This window comes from Mustelus asterias, chromosome 2, assembly GCF_964213995.1.
Source record: "Mustelus asterias chromosome 2, sMusAst1.hap1.1, whole genome shotgun sequence".
Classification (NCBI taxonomy): Eukaryota; Metazoa; Chordata; class Chondrichthyes; order Carcharhiniformes; family Triakidae; genus Mustelus; species Mustelus asterias.
Window position 1 is genome coordinate 144,902,609 of NC_135802.1, and position 26,179 is coordinate 144,928,787.

At 45.7% G+C, this 26,179-nt stretch overlaps 1 protein-coding gene across 1 annotated transcript in view; it reads right to left on the reverse strand.

Moving 5' to 3' along the window:
- LOC144481149 (collagen alpha-6(VI) chain-like) overlaps positions 1-26,179 on the reverse strand; it is a 148,721-nt gene that overhangs the window by 78,683 nt on the left and 43,859 nt on the right. The window contains exons 9-13 of the mRNA XM_078200727.1: positions 24,747-25,307; positions 22,219-22,779; positions 11,176-11,751; positions 8,093-8,662; positions 5,363-5,718 (exon numbers count right to left, since the gene is read on the reverse strand). Of these exons, the coding sequence (XP_078056853.1) occupies positions 5,363-5,718; positions 8,093-8,662; positions 11,176-11,751; positions 22,219-22,779; positions 24,747-25,307 (2,624 nt within the window). The remainder of the gene's footprint in view (positions 1-5,362; positions 5,719-8,092; positions 8,663-11,175; positions 11,752-22,218; positions 22,780-24,746; positions 25,308-26,179) is intronic.

Consider the following 26,179-nt stretch of genomic DNA (forward strand, 5'->3'; position numbering starts at 1 on the left):
TTGTTTCCAAAGTGAATAACCTCACATTTATCCAAATCATTTGTCAATGATTGAAGTCCCTACTAAAAGATGCAGTGTAGTTGAGGTATACAAGGTTAATAGGAGGAATTGGAATAAGAATTATGACATTTACAAAAAAGATGATGCTACGTCCTATTGTAAGCTTTCCATTGTCATATGACTTTCATGGGTTGCCATTGATCTAAAGATATGGGACAAAGATAGAATTATATTGAAGATAGAAAACTGTGGGATGTGACCATCATTGGGATCACAGAAACAGTGGATGGGGGTCACAAGCTCCCTCTCCTCAGTGACCTGTTACCAAGGTCAAGGCAATGCCCGATCCTGCCCTTGCTCTGCTTGTCTCCCGGTCTTCGACCATTATGAATATCACAGTTGAAATTCTTTACAGCAACTGATTGTTGAAAGAATCAGGCAGCAATTGGTGAAATGGCATTTTGGATTGTTAGCTGATAAACCAGATTACAAGCTGACAACTTGCCCTGGCATGTACAGTTCATGCAGAGAATTCACTCCAGATGGTTGGAGGATATAGCCTCTATCGATGAGTCCACAGGCAAAGTCCCAAATTGCTTTAATGTGCAATAGTCATCCTGCTCCAGAAGATACAACAATTAGTTCAGTTTTTCTGCACCTTTGAGTGTTTTACATGTAGGGTGATGGGAGTTCATCAAGCTTCAAAAAAAAAATTCAGAGAATACTGAGGCATCATGCAAAACTATTGAGTCAGAATTCAATTCAGGATGTTTAGTCTGTTATAAAAGACAGAGTCAATGGGAATAGAAAGACCCTGGGATAAGCCATAATATAGTAGCATGGTAACCAAACTGTTAGGGCTCCTTCCTCATGATTAATCAGAATTAATTACAAAAGTAAGGACTCTGAGCAGTTGACAGAAGTAAACAAGGTACTCTATACCACAAATACTCACGTATAATGGTGAATTCCTGAGAAACAGAGTGCAGCTAATCAAGGGGTGGATTGTGGTAACGTGAGTGATCATGACTTAACAGAGCTATCCCATCTACTGATCAAATGCCCAATGTGGGTTCTTGGGGTGACATATATTGCAGGGAGGTCCAGTGAATGGAGGGAATGCAACAACAGGGTAGCACTGTGGCACAGTAGTTAGCATTGCTGTCTCACAGCACCAGTGATCCAGGTTTAATTCCTAGCTTGGGTCACTGTCTGTGCGGAGTTTGCACATTCTCCCCGTGTCTGCGTGGGTTTCCTCCGGGTGCTCCGGTTTCCTCCCACAGTCCAAAGATGTGCGGGTTAGGTGGATTGGCCATGCTAAATTGCCCCTTAGTGTCAGGGGGACTAGCTAGCATAAATGCATGGGGTTATGGGGATAGAGGTTACACACAGGGGCGGGATTGTGATTGGTGCAGACTCCATGGGCTGAATGGCCTCCTTCTGCACTGTTGGATTCGATGCTTCTAACTGTGGAATATGCGGGGAAAGCTGCAAGCGTGTTTAAATATTGGTTGAATCTCTACAATGATTACCAAGTATATGGACTGGAAGAAGGGGTGAAAAAGTGAAAATAAAGCTCAGTGCAGTTACTGGTAGTGAGTCCAAAACTGGCTCTTACATCAGCTAACAATCACATACTGGAGAAAGAACTTCCATTGGTGTAAAAGGGCAACTATGCTGTCATAGTCCCTACTGTTGTGAAAGTGTAAGAAGAGACCGTAGCTTGAACAGAGTAGACAATGAAATAAAGACCACAGAGAGTTGCCTATATCACAAACAACAGATTAGTCTAGAAAACAGAAAAACAATTCTTATCACACCTTGAATACTCAAGGAAGAGTTAATAGGCACTTCAGTTGTGATTTGAAGCATCATTATGCGGTGAACTGCCTGAAGTGAAAAGGCAGAGTCCTCAAAATGATGAGAAGGATAAGGAAGAGGATGAAGATAATGATGAATCCAAACAAATTATCTTGGTCACAGATGTTCAATCCTGCGATGCGTATGTTAGTCATGGACTCTTTGAACTGTGCAGTACTAGATGTTACTTCTGCTTCAAAAATATTTTGAACACAATGTTCGAAATGTCATCTTGATTCATTAAGTTGTAAGAATTGGCACAAGGATAAGGAGTACAAAAGGACTACTTGCTTGATGTTTGGTGATATCAGCACATTGAGGTCACGAGGGTGTTGGAATTCCATGTAAAATGGCTAGATTAAACGATTTTATAAGCACTCATGTATTCACTAGTGAGATACCTATGCTATTCAGCAAACTATCAATGAAAAAGGAACAAATATCTCTCGACACGGAACTTGTTAAGGCAATTATTTTTGGAAAATAATTTGATCTGCTGTTTACCTAGACAGGATATTATTGTATTCCTGCAACAAAGACTCATATTTCTCAGAGTGTTAAACAAGTATGAATTCTATCAGATGATAAGAATCAGAAAGAAAAGAAAAATAAACTGTCTTAAAATTGCACAGATGATTTTCTCCCCTCCTTGTCATAGAAACATAGCAAGCATAGAAAATAGGACTATTACGCCCAGATTCAGCACTTAGAATGAAAATAGTAAAATCGGGCCCAATATTACCAGGGCTTGAAAATTGCGGCTATGAGGAGAGATTGGATAGGCTATGCTTGCTTTCCTTAGCACTCATCCTGTTGGGGAGCACTTCAGCGGTCACGGGCATTCGGACTCTGATATTCGGGTAAGCGTTCTCCAAGGCGGCCTTCGCGACACACGACAGGGCAGAGTCGCTGAGCAGAAACTGATAGCCAAGTTCCGCACACACAAGGACGGCCTCAACCGGGATATTGGGTTTATGTCACACTATTTGTAACTCCCACAGTTGCGTGGACCTGCAGAGTTTCACTGGTTGTCTTGTCTGGAGACAATACACATCTTTTTAGCCTGTCTTGATGCTCTCTCCACTCCCATTGTTTTGTTTCTTAAAGACTGGATTAGTTGTAAGTATTCGCATTCCAACCATTATTCATGTAAATTGAGTCTGTGTCTTTATAAGTTCTGTTTGTGAACAGAATTCCCACTCACCTGAAGAAGGGGCTCAGAGCCTCGAAAGCTTGTGTGGCTTTTGCTACCAAATAAACCTGTTGGACTTTAACCTGGTGTTGTTAAACTTCTTACTGTGCTTTCCTTAGAACAGAGGAGGCTAAGGGGTAACCCAATTGATGTGTACAAAACTATGGGGGGTCTAAACAGAGTAGACAATAAAGACTTGTTTCCCCTAGTTGAGGATTCAAAGAGAATATATTTAAGTGGTTAGAACATAAGACATAGGAGCAGAATTAGGCCACTTGGCCCATCGAGTCTGCTCCATCATTCAATCATGGCTGCTATTTTTCTCATCCCCGTTCTCCTGCCTTTTCCCCATAACCCGTGATCCCATTATTAATCAAGAACCTATCTATCTCTATCTTAAAGACACTCAATGACCTGGCCTTCACAGCCTTCTGCGGCAAAGAGTGCCACAGGCTCACCACTCTCTGCCTGAAGAAATTCCTCCTCATCTCTGTTTTAAAGGATCGTCCCTTCAGCCTGAGGTTGTGCCCTCTGGTTCTAGTTTTCCTACTAGTGGAAACATCCTCTCCACGTCCACTCTATCCAGGCCTCGCGGTATCCTGTAAGTTTCAATAAGATCCCCCCTCAACCTTCTAAACTCCAACGAATACAGACCCAGAGTCTCAACCATTCCTCATATGTCAAGCTCTTCATTCCAGGGATCATTCTTGTGAACCTCCTCTGGACCCTTTCCAAGGCCAGCACATCCTTCCTTAGATATGGAGCCCAAAACTGCTCACAATACTCCAAATGGGGTCTGACCAGAGCCTTATACAACCTCAGAAGTACATTCCTGCTCTTGTATTCTAGCCCTCTTGACATGAATGCTAACTTTGCATTTGCCTTCCTAACTGCCGACTGAACCTACACATTAACCTTAAGAGAATCTTGAACAAGGACTCCCAAGTCCCTTTGTGTTTCTGATTTCCTGAGCATTTTCCTATTTAGAAAATAGTCTATGCCTCTATTCCTCCTTCCAAAGTGCATAACCTCACACTTTTCCACATTGTATTCCATCTGCCACTTCTTTGCCCACTCTCCGAACCTGTCCAAGTCCTTCTGCAGCCCCCTGCTTCCTTAACGCTACCTGTCCCTCTACATATCTTTGTATCATCTGCAAACTTAGAAACTGTGCCTTCAGTTCCTTCCTCCAAATCGTTAGTGTATATTGTGAAAAGTTGTGGTCCTAGCACTGACCCCTGAGGCACACCTCTAGTCACCGGCTGCCATCCTGAAAAAGACCCTTTTATCCCCACTCTCTGCCTTCTGCCAGTCAGCCAATCCTCTATCCATACCAGGATCTTACCCTTAACACCATGGGCACTTAACTTATTTAACAGTCTCCTGTGCGGCACTTTGTCAAAGGCCTTCTGGAAATCTAAATAAATCACGTCCAGTGGTTCTCCTTTCTCTAACTTCCTTGTTACCTCCTCAAAAAACTCTAACAGATTTGTCAGACATGACCTCCCCTTGACAAAGCCGTGCTGACTCAGTCCTACTTTATCATGCACTTCCAAGTACTCTGCGATCTCAGTTTTAATAATGGACTCTAAAATCTTGCCAATGACCAAAGTCAGACTAACCGGCCTATAATTTCCCATCTTCTGCCTCCCTCCCTTCTTAGACAGCGATGTTACATTAGCTACTTTCCAGTCCTCTGGTACCCTCCCTGTCTCCAGTGATTCCTGAAAGATCGCAACCAATGCCTCCACAATTTCCTCAGCTATCTCTTTCAGAACCTTGGGATGTAGTCCATCCGGTCCAAGTGAATTATCCACCTTCAGACTTTTCAGTCTCCCCAGGACCTTCTCCTTAGTGATGGCCACGACACTCACCTGTGCCCCCTGGCTCTCCTGGAGCTCTGGCATCCCATTGGTGTCTTCCACCGTGAAGACTGATACAAAGTAACTATTCAGTTCCTCTGCCATTGGTAGGATTACAGGGGATTTGAGGAAAAACTTTTTCACCCAGAGGGCGGTGGACATTTGAAATTCACTGTTTAAATTGTGACTGAGGCTGAACTGTTCAATTCATTTAAGAGGTACATGGATCTGCATCTGATGTGCTGCAATCTGCAAGGCTGCAGGCTAGGTGCTGGAAAATGGGATTAAAATGAACTGCTAGTTTTGGCCAACACAGACACATTGGGCTGAATGGCCTGTTTCTACACTGTAACTTTCTATGGTTCTCATGTCAGTGACTGACAACCTTCTCAGCAAAAGGTAATGTCATGTAGTTGTCCACCCATTCTGCTGACCTTTCAAATTTTACCTTCAGATTTTTGCCCGATTCCTCCTCAAATCTTCTTGAAAATGACAACAGATAATCGGCAGTCAAACTGATCTGGTCCGCCGCCCGCAACAAAAATGATTTCAATTTCCTCACAACGTCCGGATTGTAGGTTTCAAAACTGGACTCAAAGGGAATACTTCCAACTCTGTTGAAGGTGTGGAATCCCACCCTGATGTTGGGATTGCGGCTTGCCATGCAGCTGATGTTGTGCAAAGCCACCATTCTCTGGATTATCATGTCCAGGTGCGTCTGCAGTTTCAGCTGACCAGCCAGTGCATTGGGGAAGCGTATCTGACTGGGGAGATCCACTCCGACAGCAACATCAATAGTACATCCTGGAAGAAAGAAGAAACTTGTCGAATTGTGACAGTACCATCAAAAGCTCTCTAAACCACCTTTGCTCCCACTTCGAGAATAATGCTGAGTAGGTCTTACATTACAAGGATACTGTATTACCAATCGCTGCACAATGTTCTTTAGTATCATTACCACAGGCAAGCTGTGAGATTGTCCCCTCCAGGTCCAACATCTGCAATTTGGCGGGGTTTAGACTCGAACTGTCACAACTATTTCACCATTTCCAGAGCAGCACGGTGGCACAGTGGTTAGCACTGCTGCCTCACAGTGCCAGGGGCCCCGAGTTCAATTCCTGGCTTGGGTCACTGTCTGTGTGGAGTTTGCACGTTCTCCCCGTGTCTGTGCAGGTTTCCTCCGGGTGCTCTGGTTTCCTCCCACAGCCCAAAGATGTGCAGGTTAGGTGGATTGGCCATGCCAAATCACCCCTTAGTGGCTCACAATGTATAGGTTAGATGGATTAGCCATGATAAATGTGTGTGGTTACAGGGATATGGCAGGCAATAGGACCTGGGTAAAATATTGGCTGGAATTTTACCATTCTGCCCGCCACGAGAATCAGAGCGGGCAAGGAGCAGAGCATGGAAAGGTCCGTTGACCTCGGGCAGGATTTTACGGTTTCGGGACAAGTGAGGTCAGAAAGTCGGTGCGGACTTAATGGGCCGAATGGCCTCTACTGCCCTGTAGCAATTCTGCAATTATTCCCCATGTTAACATATATTTCTATTCCTCAAAAATTATCTATAAGGTGATGGGTTATAAAGCAGACAATGTGATTTTATTTTAATTCCTCCACAGGCAGTGGCATTTCTGGCAAAGCCAGCAGTTTATTTTATTGGTTTGAATCTTCTGGCATAGGGAGTGGCGAATGCAGGGTTCGAATCCCACAATGGCAGTTGGTGGAATTTGAATTCAATAAAAATATCTGGAATTAAGAGTCTGCTGATGACCATGAAACCTTTGTCAATTATCAGAAAAACCCATTTGGTTCACTAATCTCCTTTAGGGAAGGAAATCTGCCATCCTTACCTGGTCTGGTCTACATGTGACTCCAGAGCCACAGCAATGTGGTTGGCTCTCAAGTTCCCTCTGAAATGGCCTAGCAAACCACTCAGTTTCAAGGGCAACTAGGAATGGGCAACAAGTATTGGCCAGCCAGAAACACGCATGTTCCACAAATGAATTAAAAAAATACTGAGTCTTCCGACATTGATTGGACAGGAGCCAGGGGCTTTTCCCAACAATATTCATCCCCAATCCCAACAATGTTTGCCTCCCGCCTTGCACTCAAGCCAATGTTCACTCCCCTCCCTCCCCCATCCCAACAATGCTCATCCCCACCTTTCCTGCACCCGCTCTTTCAACTCACCTTCTGGAATCGCAGAGTGGGATTGCTTATCGCTGATGGCACGATGTGGGCTGCTGAGATCACAGTGACATACAACAGCACCAACAATTTGTATTTATGAGGCGCTTTAATGTAGTTAAAAGTCCCAAGGTGCTTCATAGAGGCATTATTAAACAAAATATGACACTAAGCCACATTAGGAACGATATCCAAAAGCATGGTTAGAAAGATAGATTTTAAGGCGCGTCTTAAAAGGCGGAAAGTAAAGTAGAGAGGCGGAGAAGTTTAGATAGGTAAATCCAAACCTTAAGCTGCAGGCACCTGAAGCATGGGCACCAATGGTGAAATGATTACAGTAAGAAGTTTAACAACACCAGGTTAAAGTCCAACAGGTTTGGTAACACGAAATGATTACAATCAGGGATACACCAGGGGCCAGAATTAGAGCAGCACAGATATCTCGGACAATTATGGGGCTGGAGGAGATTCCAGACACAGGGAGAACGGGGCGAGGCCATGGAGACATTCGAAAACAAGGATGAAAATACAAACAGGGCAGAACTGTCTAGTCCTTCCCACTGGCAGGATCTTCTGCCATGAGAGAGTTGTAAAATTCCGACTATAATCTTCCAGAAATATACTGCAGCAGGAGATTCCGGTCATATGGCATCTAAGAATCAACCACATTGATATGGGAGAACTAAATGCTAATATATAGGCCAAACTGGGTAAGGATGATAAGTTTCCTTCCCTAAAGAACATTAATAGCCATTTGGGAGCATACAACAGCCCAACAGCTTCAATATGTCACTTTTACCAAGACCATCCTTACATTTTTGAAATTGAATGCATACTACAATTATACCATTCAAACTCGGGCTCCCAGTATTAATAGTCCAGTAACCATGACACTATCATACCATGGGGGAGACATATTTTTGTAATTCTGAAGATCGTTACAGAGTCCAGTAATAAGCACTGACCATCTGAAGAGACTCTTCACTCACCTGTGTCTGGCTCATCCTTACAGATGCTGCGGACAATCCTTTGTTTAATCTTGACCAAGTCTCGAAAGCTTTCAACAAAATAGATTCTGTCTTGTGAGCCTGAGATTTGCAGAAGGTGGTTCAGATCCACATGCCCTACTCCCACAGCCGAGATATGAATGTTCATGTCTCTCAGTCTATCAGCTGGGAGAACCACATTCCCCGTCGATTTCCCATCAGTTATCACCAGCAGGAACTGGCGCACGCCAGAGGCTTTCCGACTACCTGCCTCACTCACAAACAGGCTGGCCACTTTCGTCAGCGCTGATCCAATATCGGTTCCTTCGTTCAGTTGGACCATATTTTCAATCTCGGCCACCAATGGTTTCTTCACTGAGAAATCCTTCAGGTCGAATACTTTTTGAAAAGATGTACTGAACTGGGCCAGACCAAACTGGAAGCTACTCGGGGCGACAGTGAAAAAGTCAACCATATTTTTCATGAAAGACTTTGTGTAGCTAAAGTCTTCGACCATGATGCTCTCAGAACCGTCTACGAGGAAAACAATGTCTGCTTTTCGAAGTTCACATTCTAACAAAAGAAAAAATAAATCAGTCAGCATACTTATTTCTTCCCTCAATCTTCTGCCCTGTGTAGGTGCCCAACTTTTGTTTGGAGTAAGCCTCATGGCCACTGCCACCTTTTAGAATACAGTTTCTACCACTCACATTGGGCGTGTTGGTGTCAACACAATTTAGGCATGATACATGGGCAACATACATTGTTGTTGATGCAGGCTTGATGGGCCAAATGGCCTCCTTCTGCACTGGAGATTCTATGATTCTTTGATGCTTGGTGTAACCAAGACATTTATTTAAATGCTTAGAGGGAATATTCATTCTCCATCTCTCCATCTTCTACTCTGATTAAATGCTCCAGTGCCATGACTCACAGAAGATGACCAGCACCTGCCTGATTGTAACAGACAGTTAAAGCTGAACAATCCTGAAATAGACAACAATCCATCAGTTTTGCCAACACAGCAGATAAATGTTGTGCTACGGTTTGTGAATGAAGGTGGCAAGGCTATCTGAAAGGACTTAATTAACAAGTTGCATTCAAGAAATGCAAGCAACTGCATGAACTGCCCACATGTGGCTGCTATAAAATCATAGAATCTCTACTGTGCAGAAGGAGGCCATTCGGCCCATCAAACCTGCACCAACAACAATCCCACCCAGGCCCTATCCCCCTAACCCCATGTATTTACCCCACCAATCCCCCTGACACTGAGGGGCAATTTGCCATGGCCAATCCATCTAACCTGCACATCTTCGGACTGTGGGAGGAAACTGGGGCACCCGGAGGAAATCCACGCAGACGCAGGGGAGAACGTGCAGACTCCGCACAGACAGTCACCTGAGGCCGGAATTGAATCTGGGTCCCTGGCGCTGTGAGGCAGCAGTGCTAACCGCTGTGCTACGGTGCCACTGGGTGACTGCATGGGAAAAGCGTGGAAGTGATATCTGTGTCACTCAATCAACTATTCACCATTCAGACTAAACGACAGAACTGACAGATATTAGCCACCCATGGATGGCATAACTGTTCATGCCTGATGCTGCCCTGACTGGACACCCCGCAGCACATTTGCTTGCAAAGTAATCAGCAACTGTGTCTTTGAGTAATGCTTTCCCACTGTGTGTTTATTGTGACAGTCCACGTGATCTCAGCCAAGGGGCTGAAATAAAAGCCAAAAGGTGCTGGAAAAACTCAGCTGGTCTGGCAGCATCTGTGAAGAGAGAGAAACAGAGTTTACGTTTTGAGTCCAATGCGGCTCTCCCTCAGTAGGGTGATGGGTTTTATTAAAACAGGATTGAACTTGGTACTTTCCTGACTATGTCAGATAGTATACTCACCACTTATTAAGGGGGCTTTATTGCAGTTTGAAATTGTATCCTTTTGAATGGACCAATCTCGCTCTCAGTTGATCTTTCTCTGCACCCTAGCTATGACAGTAACACTACATTCTGCACCCCCTCCTTTCCTTCTCTATGAACGGTATGCTTTGTCTGTATAGCATGCAAGAAACAATACTTTTCACTGTATACGAATACATGTGACAATAATAAATCAAATCAAAATCAAATTTTTTTAAATTTACATATTTTTAATGCTGGATTTTGTGTCCTAACACTTCAGTTATGAAGCTAAGGGAGATAACCGTTTGGCATTGGGGTCAGTGTGGTCAACCACATTTGGCTCACTCTCTGTAATACTGGATAGATGCCCTGAGGCCCACAATGTGCCTGTGTTCCCTGCACACCCCGAAGTGGAATGCAAGTGCCAGAAGGGTAAAGGGCGCCCGGGAACAATGATAAAGCTCATCAGACCTCATTCCCACTCCCATCAATTCTCTTCTAAATCAGATAATCACCGTAATGCAGGATGCCTATTTGCAATGGATGTTGGCTGATTCAAGCACGGTATCTGGTGCTCTGCTGACAACCCCAATCCCCCATGAGGTGGCACGGTGGCACAGTGGTTAACACTGTTGCCTCACGGCGCTAGGGACCCGGGTTCGATTCCAGCCTCGGTTCACTGTCTGTGTGGAGTTTGCACATTCTCCCCGCATCTGCATGGGTTTCCCCTGGGCACTCTGGTTTCCTCCCACAGTCCAAAGGTGTGCAGGTTAGGTGGACTGGCCATGCTAAATTGCTCCTTAGTGTTCCAAGATATGTAGGTCAGGGGGTTTAGCGGGGTAAATATATGGGTTATGGGGATAGGGCAAGGGAGGGGGCCTGGGTAAGATACTCTGTTAGAGAGTCAGTGCGGACTCGATGGGCCGATCGGTCTCATTCTGCACTGTAGGGATTCTATGATTCTATGAAATGCTGCCCTGCCCAAAGATGATCTACTCCTGTTTAAACTTCACTTCTGACTGGGTGATAGTCAAAATACAACCTGGCAGGAGCCAAAATGGAGTGAGGCTGTACCCATCCTCAACCAATACAAACCGCAAAGCTCCATCAGGCTTTTAACTTCATTCTACTAACTCACTTTTGTGAATTTGCCTCATTGTAAGATCACAAATATGCCTTTACCTGGATTTGTCTTTGTACAAACCATCTGCGAGATATCCTTAGTTATGTTTTTCAAGGCATCAAAGTCTTGAACATAAAAGTAATTTTCTTTTGTGCCTCCGATTGCCTCGAGTTCATTTTCATTAGCTCCAGCTATCCCCACGGCAAATATAGTCACTCCATCCTCTCTGATGTCATCCGCTGCCCCTGGTACCTCTGCTGAGTCCGTGGCTTCCCCATCAGTGATAACGATGACAAACTGTGATACCCCCACTGTCCGCCGACCCCCTTTCTCCGGCGCTAAGAGCTCTTTAGCCTGCTCAAGAGCGCGGGCAGTGTAGGTACTTCCTCCCTTCATCCGCAGTCGAGTAATAGCTTCATGGACCTCGCTTTTACTCCCGAATTGATCCAGCTGGAATTGGACGACAGGCACACTGTCGTACAGTACGGCTCCAAACCGAACTTTGTTGGGGGACACAGCGGAGCTGTTCACCATTGTCATCATGAACTTTTTCATACTCTCAAAATCATACGGCTGAATGCTGCCTGATCCATCGATGACAAAAACAATATCTGCCAATTGTGTTCTCAAGCAGACTAGAGGGAGAGAGAACAGCAGTAGAATTATTGTTCTATCTTTACATAACATGGAATATCTAGAGTCATAGAGGTTCATAGCATGGAAACAGGCCCTTCGGCCCAACTTGTCCATGCCGCCCTTTTGTTTAGAACATAAGAACATAAGAAATAGGAGCAGGAGTAGGCCATCTGGCCCTTCGAGCCTGCCCCGCCATTCAACAAGATCATGGCTGATCTGAAGCGAATCAGTTCCACTTACCCGCCTGCTCCCCATAACCCCTAATTCCCTTATCGATCACAAAACTATCTACCCGTGATTTAAACATATTCAACGAGGAAGCCTCCACCACTTCAATAGGCAGAGAATTCCAGAGATTCACTACCCTCTGAGAGAAGAAGTTCCCCCTCAACTCTGTTCTGAACCGGCCCCCCCTTATTTTGAGGCTGTGCCCTCTAGTTCTGGTTTCCCTTCTAAGTGGAAAGAATCTCTCCACCTCTACCCTATCCAGCCCCTTCATTATCTTATATGTCTCTATAAGATCACCCCTCATCCTTCTAAACTCCAACGAGTACAGACCCAATCTGTTCAATCTCTCCTCATAAGCCACACCCCTCATCTCCGGTATCAACCTGGTGAACCTTCTCTGCACTCCCTCCAAGGCCAATATATCCTTTTGCAAATAAGGGGACCAAAACTGCACACAGTACTCCAGTTGCGGCCTCACCAGTGCCCTGTACAGTTGCAGCAAGACCTCCCTGCTTTTATATTCTATCCCCCTCGCGATAAAGGCCAACATTCCATTTGCCTTCTTGATCACCTGCTGCACCTGCAGACTGAGTTTTTGCGATTCGTGCACAAGGACCCCCAGGTCCCTCTGCACAGTCGCACGATGTAATTTTTCTCCATTTAAATAATATTCCAATTTACTATTATTTCTTCCAAAGTGGATAACCTCGCATTTGCTAATGTTATATTCCATCTGCCAGATCCTCGCCCACTCGCTCAGCCTATCCAAATCTCTCTGCAGACTTTCCGCGTCCTCCACGCAATTCGCTTTCCCACTCACCTTCGTGTCATCAGCAAACTTGAATACCCTAGATTCAGTCCCCTCCTCCAGCTCATCTATGTAAATGGTAAACAATTGAGGCCCCAGCACCGATCCCTGCGGCACGCCACTGGTCACCAACTGCCAACCAGAAAAGCACCCATTTATCCCAACTCTCTGCTTCCTGTTAGATAGCCAATCCCCAATCCACGCCAACACCTTACCCCTAACTCCGTGTACCCCAATCTTCTGCAGCAACCTTTTGTGAGGCACCTTATCGAACGCCTTCTGGAAATCTAAAAACACCACATCCACCGGTTCCCCTCTGTCAACCGCACTAGTGACATCTTCATAAAAGTCCAGTAGATTCGTCAAACACGTTTAATAACTAAGCTAGTCCCAATTGCCTGCATTTGACCAATATCCCTCTGTAGCTATCTTACCTATGTAACAGTCTAAACACTTTTTAAAAGACAAAATTGTACCCGCCTCTACTACTGCCTCTGGCAGCTTGTTCCAGACACTCATCACCCTCTGTGTGAAAGAATTGCCCCTCTAGACCCTTTTGTGTCTCACCTCTCTCACCTTAAACCTATGCCCTCTAGTTTTAGACTCCCCTACCTTTGGGAAAAAATATTGACTATCTAGCTGATCTATGCCCCTCATTATTTTATAGACCTCTATAGGATTACCCCTAAGCCTCCTACGGTCCAGAGAAAAAAGTCCCAGTCTATTCAGCCTCTCCTTATAGTGCAAACCTCAAGTCCCGGTAGCATCCTAGTAAATTTCTTCTGCACTCTTTCTCATTTAATAATATCCTTTCTATAATAGGGTGACCAGAACTGTACATAGTATTCCAAGTGTGGCCTTACCAAAGTCTTGTATAACTTCAACACGACATCCCAACTCCTGTATTCAATGTTTTGACCAATGAAACCAAGTATGCCGAATGCCTTCTTCACCACTCTGTCCACCTGTGACTCCACTTTCAAGGAGCTATGAATATGTACCCCTCGATCTCTTTGTTCTATAACTCTCCCCAACGCCCTACCATTAACTGAGTAAGTCCTGCCCTGGTTCGATCTACCAAAATGCATCACCTCGCATTTATCTAAATTAAACTCCATCTGCCATTCGTGAGTCCACTGGCCCAATTGGTCAAGGTCCTACAGCTGCCATCAGACTTTTGAATGGACCTACCATCTATTAAGCTGAACTTTCACTGCACCCTAATTATGAGTGGCACAGTGGCATAATGGTTAGCACTGCTGCCTCACCATGCCAGGGGCCCATGTTCGATTCCCAGCTTGGATGACTGTCTGTGTGAAGTTTGCACATTCTCCCCGTGTCTGCATGGGTTTCCTCCAGGTGCTCCGGTTTCCTTCCACAGTCCAAAGATGTGCGGTTAGGTTGATTGGTCATGATAAATTGCCCCTTAGTGTCCTGGGATGCGTAGGTTAGAGGGATTAGTGGGGCAATATGTGGGGCTATGGGGATAAGGCTGGGTGGGATTGTTGTCATGTTGTGCAGACAACATTGTTGTCTGTTGTGCAGACTCGATGGGCTGAATGGCCTCCTTCTGCACTGTAGAGATTCTATGATGAGTGTAACACAATATTCTGCACCCCCTCTTTTCCTTCTCCCTTATGTATTCTATGAACGGTATGTTTTACCTGTATAGCGTGCAAGAAACAATACTTTTCATTGTATCCCAGTGAGAAGTTGAACAGTTAAAGTTGCTCATAATGACTGTTGCTACTCAAACTGTCACTTTCAAAAGTGTCTGCTTAGTTCTGTAATCACATATAGCTGATGCTCTTACGTGAAAAACAACCTTGGCGAAATCTGTTGGTGAAGGCCACTGGACCACAGAAAACAGAACGCCTAAGAAAGAACAAACTGTTATCTCCCTCCCACTTTCGAACCATCCTGTGTACGTGCACAGCTCATAGTGCATCTGGCACATGCATGTCCAAAGGAGGGTAACTAATCAGTGGCTAACACGGTGCATGAAATGAAAATAGAACCAATCCTAGCAGGAACCCACCTAGTTTTGGGTGGAGCTACTGGTCTGGCAAAATCTCAAAAACTTGTATATAAAAAGCCCTGTAACAAACCATCAGGGCCTCTCTGACTAGGCATCTACTGACCCTGCAGAGGTGGTCCTATTGCATTAATGTAATAAAAAGTATTATAAGGTTAATAAGTGTTGGTGTTGTGTTTTTGCTTCAGGGGTGCGTAGAGTCTCAGGTTAAGTCAACCATGACATTTGGCGCTTGCGAGCAGGGTTCCGACATATACAGAATCCTTTGGGATGGACTAAATAAGCGATCGCCTAGGTGTCGGTGTTGTGAGACGGACGGGCCCACAAAGTAAGATTAACCTTGGTCTCTCACTAACTTCATACTCAGTCGACCCCTCATCCCCCAAGGGCCTGTATTGACGGAACTCAGAGGTATTCTAAACCCTTGTACACCAACTAGTAAATCAAACGGGTGGTTCGAGTCCCCCGTTGGTAAAGGTCCCTGGTGGTTCGAGTCCCCAAGTCAACAAACCGTAGTTAGACAGGCCTTCATTGTTGATAAGTGTCGGGAACACGTCCAGTAGAAGGCCGCTAACAACGAGGAACGGGTGGTTCGAGTCCCCCGTTGGGTTTATATAGGGAATTTACTAGAATTGCAATGACCTGAGAGGTCAAGGAAATGGGTCAAACGCTAGATAAATCAGGGGATGGTACCCCCCTGTATACTATGTGTCTTCAGAATCCCGCTGAGGAAAAAAGGCTGAGGAGGTTGTCCGGATGCCTTAACAACAAATTGGGAAGTGAAAATTGGCCGTGAGGGGGAACATGGGATTTAGAAAAATGCCTTAAGGCTGAAGAGGCTGTTTGGAAACAAAATGCAGGCAGCAAATGGAAGGTTTTGATGTCTTTGTGGAAAAAGTCAGCTGATGAGAAGAATGAGAAGTCAAAACTGGCCAGTTGGAGAGACAATGCACATCGTAGAGGGATAGATGATTGTGATGATAGTGGAAATCTCAAGACTTGGGAAGTTTTGAGACGAGAGTGTGAAAAACATGAGAGGGATAAGAGAGAGAGAGAGGAACGAGAAAAAAGGGGAAAAGGATAGGCGTGAGGCTTTAGCTAGACAAAAGGAATAGCGTGGTGCCGATAAGAGCGATGGCCCTCAAGACCCATTTGGCTTACCGATATTGTTCGAAACTGGCGATACTGATGATCGAGAGGATGATTGGAATACCCGCCCTACCGCCCCTCCGGGTCCATTACCACCACCACCTCCGGTGGTCCCTCCCGTGCCACCTCCCCCACCGCCCTATAATGCTGCCATACCTGCACTACCTGCGCCAGCTCCACCTCCCCCTCTTCCTCCAATCCCTGGTGCTAACCCAGCCCCAGTAGTGACTCCCTCCCCTCCCTCACCAAACTCTGGTTATCACGATCCCCCAGCTCTCTGCACTGGGTCCCAAACAAGAAAGGGAGGGAGTGAAAAGACCAAACCAAGAGAAAGAGAGGTAAAGGGCCGGGGCATCAACCCTTTCAGATGAGACAAAGGAAAAGGGAGTCATCCAGTACTGAGAGCTCGGACATTGGAACCTCCGATGATACTTCCACAACTACTGGTGATGATGATAACCCAGTCAACCCCTTAACTTACGCCATGGATCTACTAGGTCTCGCGGTTGTAAGTCCTTCCCTATCGCCAGCCCCTGACCGAGCCCCGAACCGCCAGAGGCAGTTCCCTAATCGAACAGTATGCCTTTGGGGTTGCTCACGATTTCGGCCAGCTTTGGGCCCAAAGGGGTTTCCTCACCTCATCCGGCTCTCCCATTCAAAACTCCCCCTTTGTCCAAAATCTCCTCAGGGCGATCCTTCTCCTCGCTAAGCTTGCTATGATAAAGTGTGCTGCCCACCAGGCGGATCCCTCATCAGTTACTGAGGGAAACTCTCGAGCTGATCATGCCGCGAAGGCTGCTGCAGCTTCTGGCACTCTGGTTGTGCCTTCTATGAACAAGCTGGCGATAAATCGCTCGCCTCCTTTGAACACGCCGGGCGTGCCAGATGTGGCCACTGTTGCACGCTTACAGGGGGACACCCCTGTTTCCGAAACAAACCTTTGGAAGACGCACGGGTGTTCGCACTTAGCGTCCACAGGCCTATGGGTCACACCAGCCGGCCACGTTTGTGTACCTGATACATTATTGCCTTTATTGATTGATTGCCTGCACTTGGCTACGCAGCTCGGCAAGGGAGGGAATGTGCGGAATACCGCTCCACACCTGGTGGCACCCACGATTAAGTGAGGCCGCCCAGTCCCGTGTTACGTCATGTTTAATATGTCAACAGAATAATGTCGGCCAGGGTATCAGGTGTCCGCAGGGGGGCACGCCCTTGCCGGGGGGCCCGTTCGATTGCACCCAGTTAGATTTTATAGAATTGCCGCGTTTACATTGCTACAAATACTGTCTTGTGATTGTTGATGTGTCCAGCCGTTGGATCGAGGCATTTCCCGCCACCAATAACAAAGCCTCAACAGGAGTGAAATTATTATTGACAGAAATTATGCCCAGATTTGGTATACCTCAACAGATTAGCTCAGACAATGGCCCTCATTTTGTTGGAAAAATTAACAAGGAACTGTGTGATGCATTACAAATCGAGCAACAGTTTCACTGTGCCTACCACTCCCAGGCAGCGGGAATAGTGGAAAGGGCTAATGGGGCCCTTAAAGCCAAGCTGGCCAAATTAAGGTCTGAAACTGGTCTAAATTGGTTGAAGGTCCTGCCCTTGGCCCTCTAGCAGATGAGAATAACTCCCCACTCCACCACTGGATTGACAACCGCCGAAATAATCTATGGTAGGCCAAGTAGAACGCCCTGGGATGCAACGACGAACCCACCCACGCAGATCGATTTGCATGTTTTGGGTGACGAAATGCAGAAGTATTTCCGCCAACTAACATCGTCTTTAAAGTTTCTGCATTCACAGGTTCAGTGTGCCTTTGGACCGAACGAACAAACAGAGCCAGATCTAGATCCCGACTCGCAGATTGACTTTACTGGACCCCAGGTGGGAGATCTGGTGCTGATAAGAAACTGGGACCGCCTCAAACTTGGGCCAAGGTGGAAGGGACCATTCCAGGTTCTCCTCCAAACTCCAACTGCAGTTAAAGTCGAAGGACAGCCTCGGTGGATACATTTGAGTGATTGCAAACGGTGGACTTCATCCTCTGTCAAGACAACATGAAGGTCCTCATCGTTATCCTCAGTCTGACGGTCCTGTCAGGGGTGAATGGATGGCCCATACCCAAGAAGAGAAGAATAGAAAGTGACGGACTGATTAATGACAAACCAATTAATGGACGGTTGCACGTTAATGTCTTTTTGTATATGTCATATATGTATGCGTTGCAATTCAATTTGAGTAACTGTTGGATATGTTCCCAAGTCCCTTGTCATGCGCAAGGGGGAGTTCCCTTGTCCCCTATCCCGATGAATGAAAAAGAAACAGTTAAATGGTTGTTAAAGCAAAACGGGATGGATGAGGGGGGGGTTAGAGGTGATGAAACTTATACGTATAACACCATAAGGGAGGCTAATAGTAACGGACGCGTAGTCTCGTCAGGAAGTTCACGTCAAAACACATTTAATATTACCAAGATAGAGAAAGATCAAGGCCTTGATAGTTGTAATCTAACTTCCTTCTCCAGTAGTTACCAATCTTTTTATAATCAATCAAAACCCCCACCCCACTTTGTTCTCAGAAACTACCAGAAAGGATCTATATGCATTACTAGGAGTGGTACTAAGTCAGTGGGCTGGAGTAATTGTACCCAGATTCTGAATATTACCACACCTACCATGTCCAACCAACTGATACTCCTCACAACTGCTCAGGAAAGTCTATTAATGCCACCGGGCCATGGTCAGTACAACACCCTATTGCATATAATGGAACATACTTGATATGCGGAAATAAGGCCTATCCGTGGCTTCCCCAGAATTGGTCTGGATCGTGCTATTTGGCGTATGTGGTTCCCCATGTTCGTCATTATAATTCCCTGAAACAACATCCTAGAATACGCCTATTAAAAGGGCGGCAAAGGGGGCGGCGGGCCATTTCCGAGGGGGAGCGATTTTGGATGATAGCCTTTCCTTGGTACGGGACAGGAAAGACTGCTTGTGAGATGATCAATGTGGCCTCAGCCTTGGAAAAGATTGCAAATGACACTGCTGATGGCCTAGACAAATTAAGCACAGCAATCTCGGAGGTATCGGCTGAGGCTGTAGCCATTCGGACGGTTGCCCTCCAAAATCGAATGGCCCTAGATTATCTGCTGGCAGAGTCGGGAGGTACCTGTGCCCTCGTAGGGACCAAATGTTGTACCTATATCCCTGACTCCTCAAATAACATAACAGACCTTGCTAAGCACGTCCAGGATGCAACCGACAAGGAGAAAAGTTTCAGAATTTTAATCCTCCTGGCTGGTGGCCTTTTGGGGACATTCTTGGGAACTGGAAGGGTGTGAGAACTCATCTAGGTATCATTATCATGGTAGTGGGGATCCTCTGGTGTGTATTCCGATGTTTTGTGACCTGCTTGTCTAGCTTCTCGCGCAATGCCCCCATTTAATCTACTATGGTTGTCATGGAATGACAAAAGGAGGGAATGAGAAGTTAAATAGTTAAAGTTGCTCATAATGACTGTTGCTACTCAAACTGTCTCTTTCAAAAGTGTCTGCTTAGTTCTGTAATCACATACAGCTAATGCTTTTATGTGAAAAACAACCTTGGTGAAATCTGTTGGTGAAGGCCACTAGACCACAGAAAACAGAACGCCTAAGAAAGAACAAACTGTTATCTCCCTCCCACTTTCGAACCATCCTGTGTACATGCACAGCTCATGGTGCATCTGGCGCATGCATGTCCAAAGGAGGGTAACTAATCAGTGGCTAACACGGTGCATGAAATGAAAATAGAACCAATCCTAGCAGGAACCCACCTAGTTTTGGGTGGAACTACTGGTACGGCAAAATCTCAAAAACTTGTATATAAAAAGCCCTGTAACAAGCCATCGGGGCCTCTCTGACTAGGAGTCTACTGACCCTGCAGAGGTGGTCCTATTGCATTAATGTAATAAAAAGTATTGTAAGGTTAATAAGCGTTGGTGTTGTGTTATTGCTTCAGGGATGAGTAGAGTCTCAGGTTAAGTCAACCATGACACCAGTACATGTGACAATAATAAATCAAATCAAATTAAATCAAATCAACAACAAACTATTTTCCTCTGGTCATGAGAGTTTAGCATTAGAATGCCGGAGAAAGAGTGAGATGCAACAAAAAAAGTAGCTATTCATCACTGGTCCTTGGTTTGACAGCCCACCCAATGGACCCTATGGAAAAGGGCATTATGCCTTATCCTTTTGGTCCACATTAATGCATAGAAACACTAGGCCTCTGACAGGTCAAAGACTCAGAATCTCTCATTGTAAGGGGGTTTTGAACTCATTCTCGGCCCCACTCCATCCATAGATTTGTTAGCAACAGACAGATATCTGCTCCAAACAAGGCATGCAGGAATCTAAAGGTCCTGCCCTATCTTCTGGCCCTTTTTATCCAAGTAGGAATGGGAGTGTAAAAGCAACCATGAGGAACAGAACCCCTGCTCCAAACATAGCATACAGGAATCTAAAACTCCTGTCCTATCTTCTGGCCCTTTCAATCCAAGTAGGGATGGGAGTGGAACAGCAGGCCTGAGGAACTTTGACCTGATGTGGAGATGCCAGCGTTGGACTGGGGTAAACACAGTTAGAAGTTTCACAACACCAGGTTAAAGTCCAACAGATTTATTTGGGAGCAAAAGCCACTCGCTTTCGGAGCGCTGCTCCTTCATCAGGTGAGTGGGATTTCAGTTCACAAACAGAGCATATAAAGACACAAACTCAATTTACAAAATAATGGCTGGAATGCAAGTCCCCACAGGCAATCAAGTCTCAAAGGTACAGACAATGTGAGTGGAGAGAGGGTTAAACACAGGTTAAAGTGATGTGTATTGTCTCCAGCCAGGACAGTTAGTGAGATTTTGCAAGCCCAGGCAAGTCGTGGGGGTTACAGATAGTGTGACATGAACCCGACATCCTGGTTGAGGCCGTCCTCATGTGTGTGGAACTTGGCTATCAGTCTCTGCTCAGCGACTCTGCATTGTCGTGTGTCGTGAAGGCCACCTTGAAGAACGCTTACCCAAAGGTCAGAGGCCGAATGCCCATGACCACTGAAGTGTTCCCCAACAGGAAGAGAAGACTCTTGCCTGGTGATTGTCGAGCGGTGTTCATTCATCCATTGTCGTAGCGTCTGCATGGTCTCCCCAATGTACCATGCACTCGTCATCCAGTACTTCCCCAGAGCAGAGAAGCTACGACATCTTCTCCGGAGCCTTCAACATGTCATTGATGAAGCCGAACATCTCGCCAAGGCCATCCCCACACCCCCACTTCTTGCCTTCAAACAACCGCACAATCTCAAACAGACCATTGTCCGCAGTAAACTACCCAGCCTTCAGGAGAATAGTGACCACAACACTACACAACCCTGCCACAGCAACCTCTGCAAGACTTGCCGGATCATTGACATGGATGCCATCATCTCACGTGAGAACTCCATCCACCAGGTACACGGTACATACACTTGCAACTCGGCCAACATTGTCTACCTGATACGCTGCAGGAAAGGATGTCCCGAGGCATGGTACATTGGGGAGACCATGCAGATGCTACGGCAACGGATGAATGAACACCGTTCGACAATCACCAGGCAAGACTGTTCTCTTCCTGTTGGGGAACACTTCAGCGGTCACAGGCATTCGGCCTCTGATCTTCGGGTAAGCATTCTCCAAGGCAGCCTTCACGACACACGACAACGCAGAGTCGCTGAGCAGAGACTGATAGCCAAGTTCCGCACACATGAGGACGTCCTCAACCGGGGTCTTGGGTTCATGTCACACTATCCGTAACCCCCACGACTTGCCTGGGCTTGCAAAATCTCACTAACTGTCCTGTCTGGAGACAATACACATCACTTTAACCTGTGTTTAACCTTCTCTCCACTCACATTGTCTGTACCTTTGAGACTTGATTGCCTGTGGGGATTCGCATTCCAGCCATTATTTTGTAAATTGAGTTTGTGTCTTTATATGCTCTGTTTGTGAACTGAAATCCCACTCGCCTGATGAAGGAGCAGCGCTCCGAAAGCGAGTGGCTTTTGCTCCCAAATAAATCTGTTGGACTTTAACCTGGTGTTGTGAGACTTCTAACTTTGACCTCACAGACCCAATAATCAGCTGAACATCAGTCGCCAAGTGAGTGGTTGTATCTTAAAGTTAATCCTTTTGTTTAGCAGTTTACAGTAATTATCCCACTACACTTACCGTCAGGCTGGCTGCAGATCTCCCAAGAAATTTGTTTTTCTGGATCCTCCAGCAGATCAAAGCTTTCGACATAGTGAACTTTATCCCAAGATCCTCCAATTTCCAGAAGCTGGGTGCTGTTGGCATTGAAAACACCCACAGCGAACACGGTGATTCCTTTATCCCTCATGGCTTTGGCGGGCTGAAGGACTTCATCCTGCGCCTCTCCATCGGTTATCACTATGAGGTATTGTGGGATACCAGGCCGACCCCCTCTAGCTTCGTCAAAGTAGTCCACTGCATAGCTCAGCGCTTGACCTGTGCGAGTGCCCCCTCCCAGCTGCTGCATGTTGCCAATCGCTCCGCGAAGGTCGGCTTTTGCTGAATATGCACCAAGTTGGAACTCTAGCTTGGGGTTTGAGCCAAACTGTATCAGACCTACATGCACAGTCTCTGCATCAGCGGTGGTCTTGTTCACGATGACATCCATGAACATCTTAACTTTCCTGAAATCTTCAGGATTGATGCTTCCTGATCCGTCGATTAGGAAGACGATATCAGCCATGTCCAGCTTCCTGCAGGCTGAGCAGAAAGAAATTGCATGAAATTTTGCCACTCATACTTTTGAACAGGGAAATTCAAACTAGGTTAGGATAAAGCCCCTTTTTCCCCTGCAGCCTGGTTAAGGGTCAGATTAGAAGTAACATAGGAATTGCTAATCCAAAAAAGACCAAGATTCGTGCAGTTCAGCGTCCTGGTGGCTGTACAAAACAATGATAATGGAGTTGTTGACTAATCATGTCAATCAATCGCTATCATTTAATCAATGACAGATCCTAACATGAGATGAGGAAAATAGCACTGGTGGACAGCCTCGGAAGTCATACTTCCAAACTCACCTTTTCCCCCAAAGCACTTGCCACACGTCAAGGGCCAGAATCTCCAACCTCGCCCGCAGCTGGGATTTTCCAGTCCCGCTGCAGTGAACAGTGGTTTGGCTGAGCACCAAATTCTCCGTTCTCGCTGGCAGCGGCGGCGAGGCGTGAACGGCCGGAGAATTCCGGCCTATGTCTCAAATTACTTATATGCTGTAACCCAAAAACCATTTGAAAAATTCCATCTAACCTAAATAAACATTTGAGTAGGAATTGTTCTGTGGTACTATGGGGAAGTCACAATGTAGCAAAGTCATAGCCCATGATTTTGCATCTTTTAATGTTAGGAGATAGAAACTCCTGAGCATGAAGTGTGCAATTTAATAGTGCGCATTCCTGCATGTATCAGCAATCCTGCCTAGGGGGATTTACATAGAAACATAGCAGATAGGAGCGGGGGGAGGCCATTTGGCCCTTCAAACCTCCTCTGCCATTCATTACGATCATGGCTGATCATCCAACTCAATAGCCTAATCCTGCTTTCTCCCCATAACCTTCCATCTCAAGGTTGGCAACAGTTCTTCAATTAGGTCCAATAAATTCCCCCCTACCACCATCCTCCCAGCAAGCCACACCCGTTCTCTAAAAAGCATTGACCGGAATTCTCCGATCTCATACACCCCGCCCTGCTGCCAGCGAGAACGGAGAACTTGGTGCTCAGCCAAATCTCCATTCACAGCAGCGGGACTGGAGAATCCAAGGTTGGAGAATCTTGGCCATTGACATTAAAGAAATTATTAACCATGTTATGCCTGTCCTGCTATGGAGTTCAGCGGAAATACAAGTCAGGTGAGATGTAAAACAAATAGCCAATTTAATAACACCCAATTTAGACAATCATATCAAGTCAAGCGCTCTTTCATTTTTGCTTTAAATTTTTGTTTTTCTCTTTTATCAGATCGTAATTGAGAGAATGTAACACAAACACAAGCCAGGTAATGTGAGCACTGATCGAGTTTAATAGGATGAGATGTTTTGGTTACTGTTCTATTTTGCCACATGACAGGATCTACTGTAAAATCTTCAGTTCACAAATAGCCAGTTCTTCGTTACTGCCCAATTATACACTTTAACAGCTATTTATTCATTTTATTCCACCTTTAAAGTTACAAAGCCAATGCTCAGAGTGGACCAGGCAAACCCAAATCCATTCCTTGCTTGCTCCAAAAACCAAATTCAAATTGTATCTATGATGTGGAGGTGCCGGCGTTGGACTGGGGTGGGCACAGTAAGAAGCCTCACAACACCAGGCTAAAGTCCTACAGGTTTATTTGGAATCACGAGTTTTTGGAGTGCTGCTCCTTCATTAGGTGAGTCAGCTGATGAAGGAACAGCGCTCCGAAAGCTCGTGATTCTAAATAAACCTGTTGGACCTTAACCTGGTGTTGTGAGACTTCTTGAATTGAATCTAATCCTAGGTCCTCACAAGAGAGACAAACAAGATCCAAGTTGACAAGATAAGGCATTGCACCATCTTGGGCTTGACCTTAGTCAAAAGGCTGAGAATTTATTTATTTAATTCATTGCACCATTTATTACACTTAACTGAAAGAGGACATCCCAGAAACACGTGTAGCCCATGGAGGGATACCCACTCATTAATTAAAAGCTTACCTTGTTCTGAACAGAGTTCCCGCACAATTTTATTCTTCACATCTACCAAAGCATCAAAGTTAGTGACATAAAAGACTCTTTCTTTGACTCCTCCAATCTGCAGAAGTTCAGATTCATCCGTATCTCCCACTCCTATTGCATACGTGTGGACACCCTGTTGCCTCAGCTCTGCAGCAGGGCTTGTCACAGCATCATTCGACTGTCCGTCTGTGATGGTGATCAGGATTTGCTGCACTGTCTGTCCACGGCTTCTCTGTGCATTACTGAAGAGATTCCTCATGTAGGTTAACGCACGGCCCGTCGCGGTGCCTCCTCCAATTTGAGCAATTTGCTTAATGGCTGCCTCCAATCCTGTTTTGCTGGTATACTGAGCGATTCCAAATTCAATTTGTGGATTATCTGAGTACTGGACAATCCCAACACGAACCAGGTTTGCACCGATACTGAATACCTTCACCACCTCTACCAGGAATTTTTTCATGTCCTTAAAGTTCTCAGGGAATATACTGCCTGACCCATCGACTAGGAAATAGATGTCAGCTTCTTCAGTTTCAACACAGCCTGAAAAGCGAAGAGTGCACTGATTTAGTTCCTGAACAACAATGAGAACACACCGGAAAGGGGAGTTTGATGCTAATCGGAGCTACCAGGATGGAATTAGTTCATGCCAGCAGCACAAAATGGCTCAAAGCAAATCGATTATGTGCCGTGCCAATTTTTATTTTCCATCGACCTAAAAAATATTGCCAACATTTTTCGTTTCAATCCAAGTAAAAACAACATTGAGATGAGGAAATAAGTCTTCAGAAAAGAGTTTCAACAATTGTTCTGTGAATCGCTGTTAAAAGGAGATTAAGTGCTATGAGAAACCAGACTCCAATTCGCTATGAGCATGTTTGACACCACAGGCAGAGAATAATTTCACCTCCACCAATGTTTTAGTTGCTTCTTCTTTCACTTCACATAGATCTACTGTAGAGTTTGAATAAGGATGTGTGACACAGGACATATTTTATCCTAACCTACCCATGAGAAAACTAGTGGGATCAGGTGCAATGCTGGCTATAAACCCTTCCCAATTGTACTCTCCATTCAAGTCGGAGGACATTAATATTGGACAGGATGTGGGTCCTGTGGGTTTCTAACCCACTGAGTTCTACAATGCAGAAGGAGGGCATTCGAAGTCTGCACCAACTCTCCAACAGAGCATCTCACCCAGGCCCTATCCCCGTAACCCCACATATTTACCCCACTAATTCTGCTAACCTGTCCATCTTGGGACACTAGGGGGCAATTTAGCGTGGCCAATCCACCTAACCTGCACATTTTTGGTCTGTGGGAGGAAACCCACGCAGACACGGGAAGAACTTGCAAACTCCACACAGAAAGCCCCAAGGCCAGAACTGAACCCGGGTCCCTGGCACTGTGAGGCA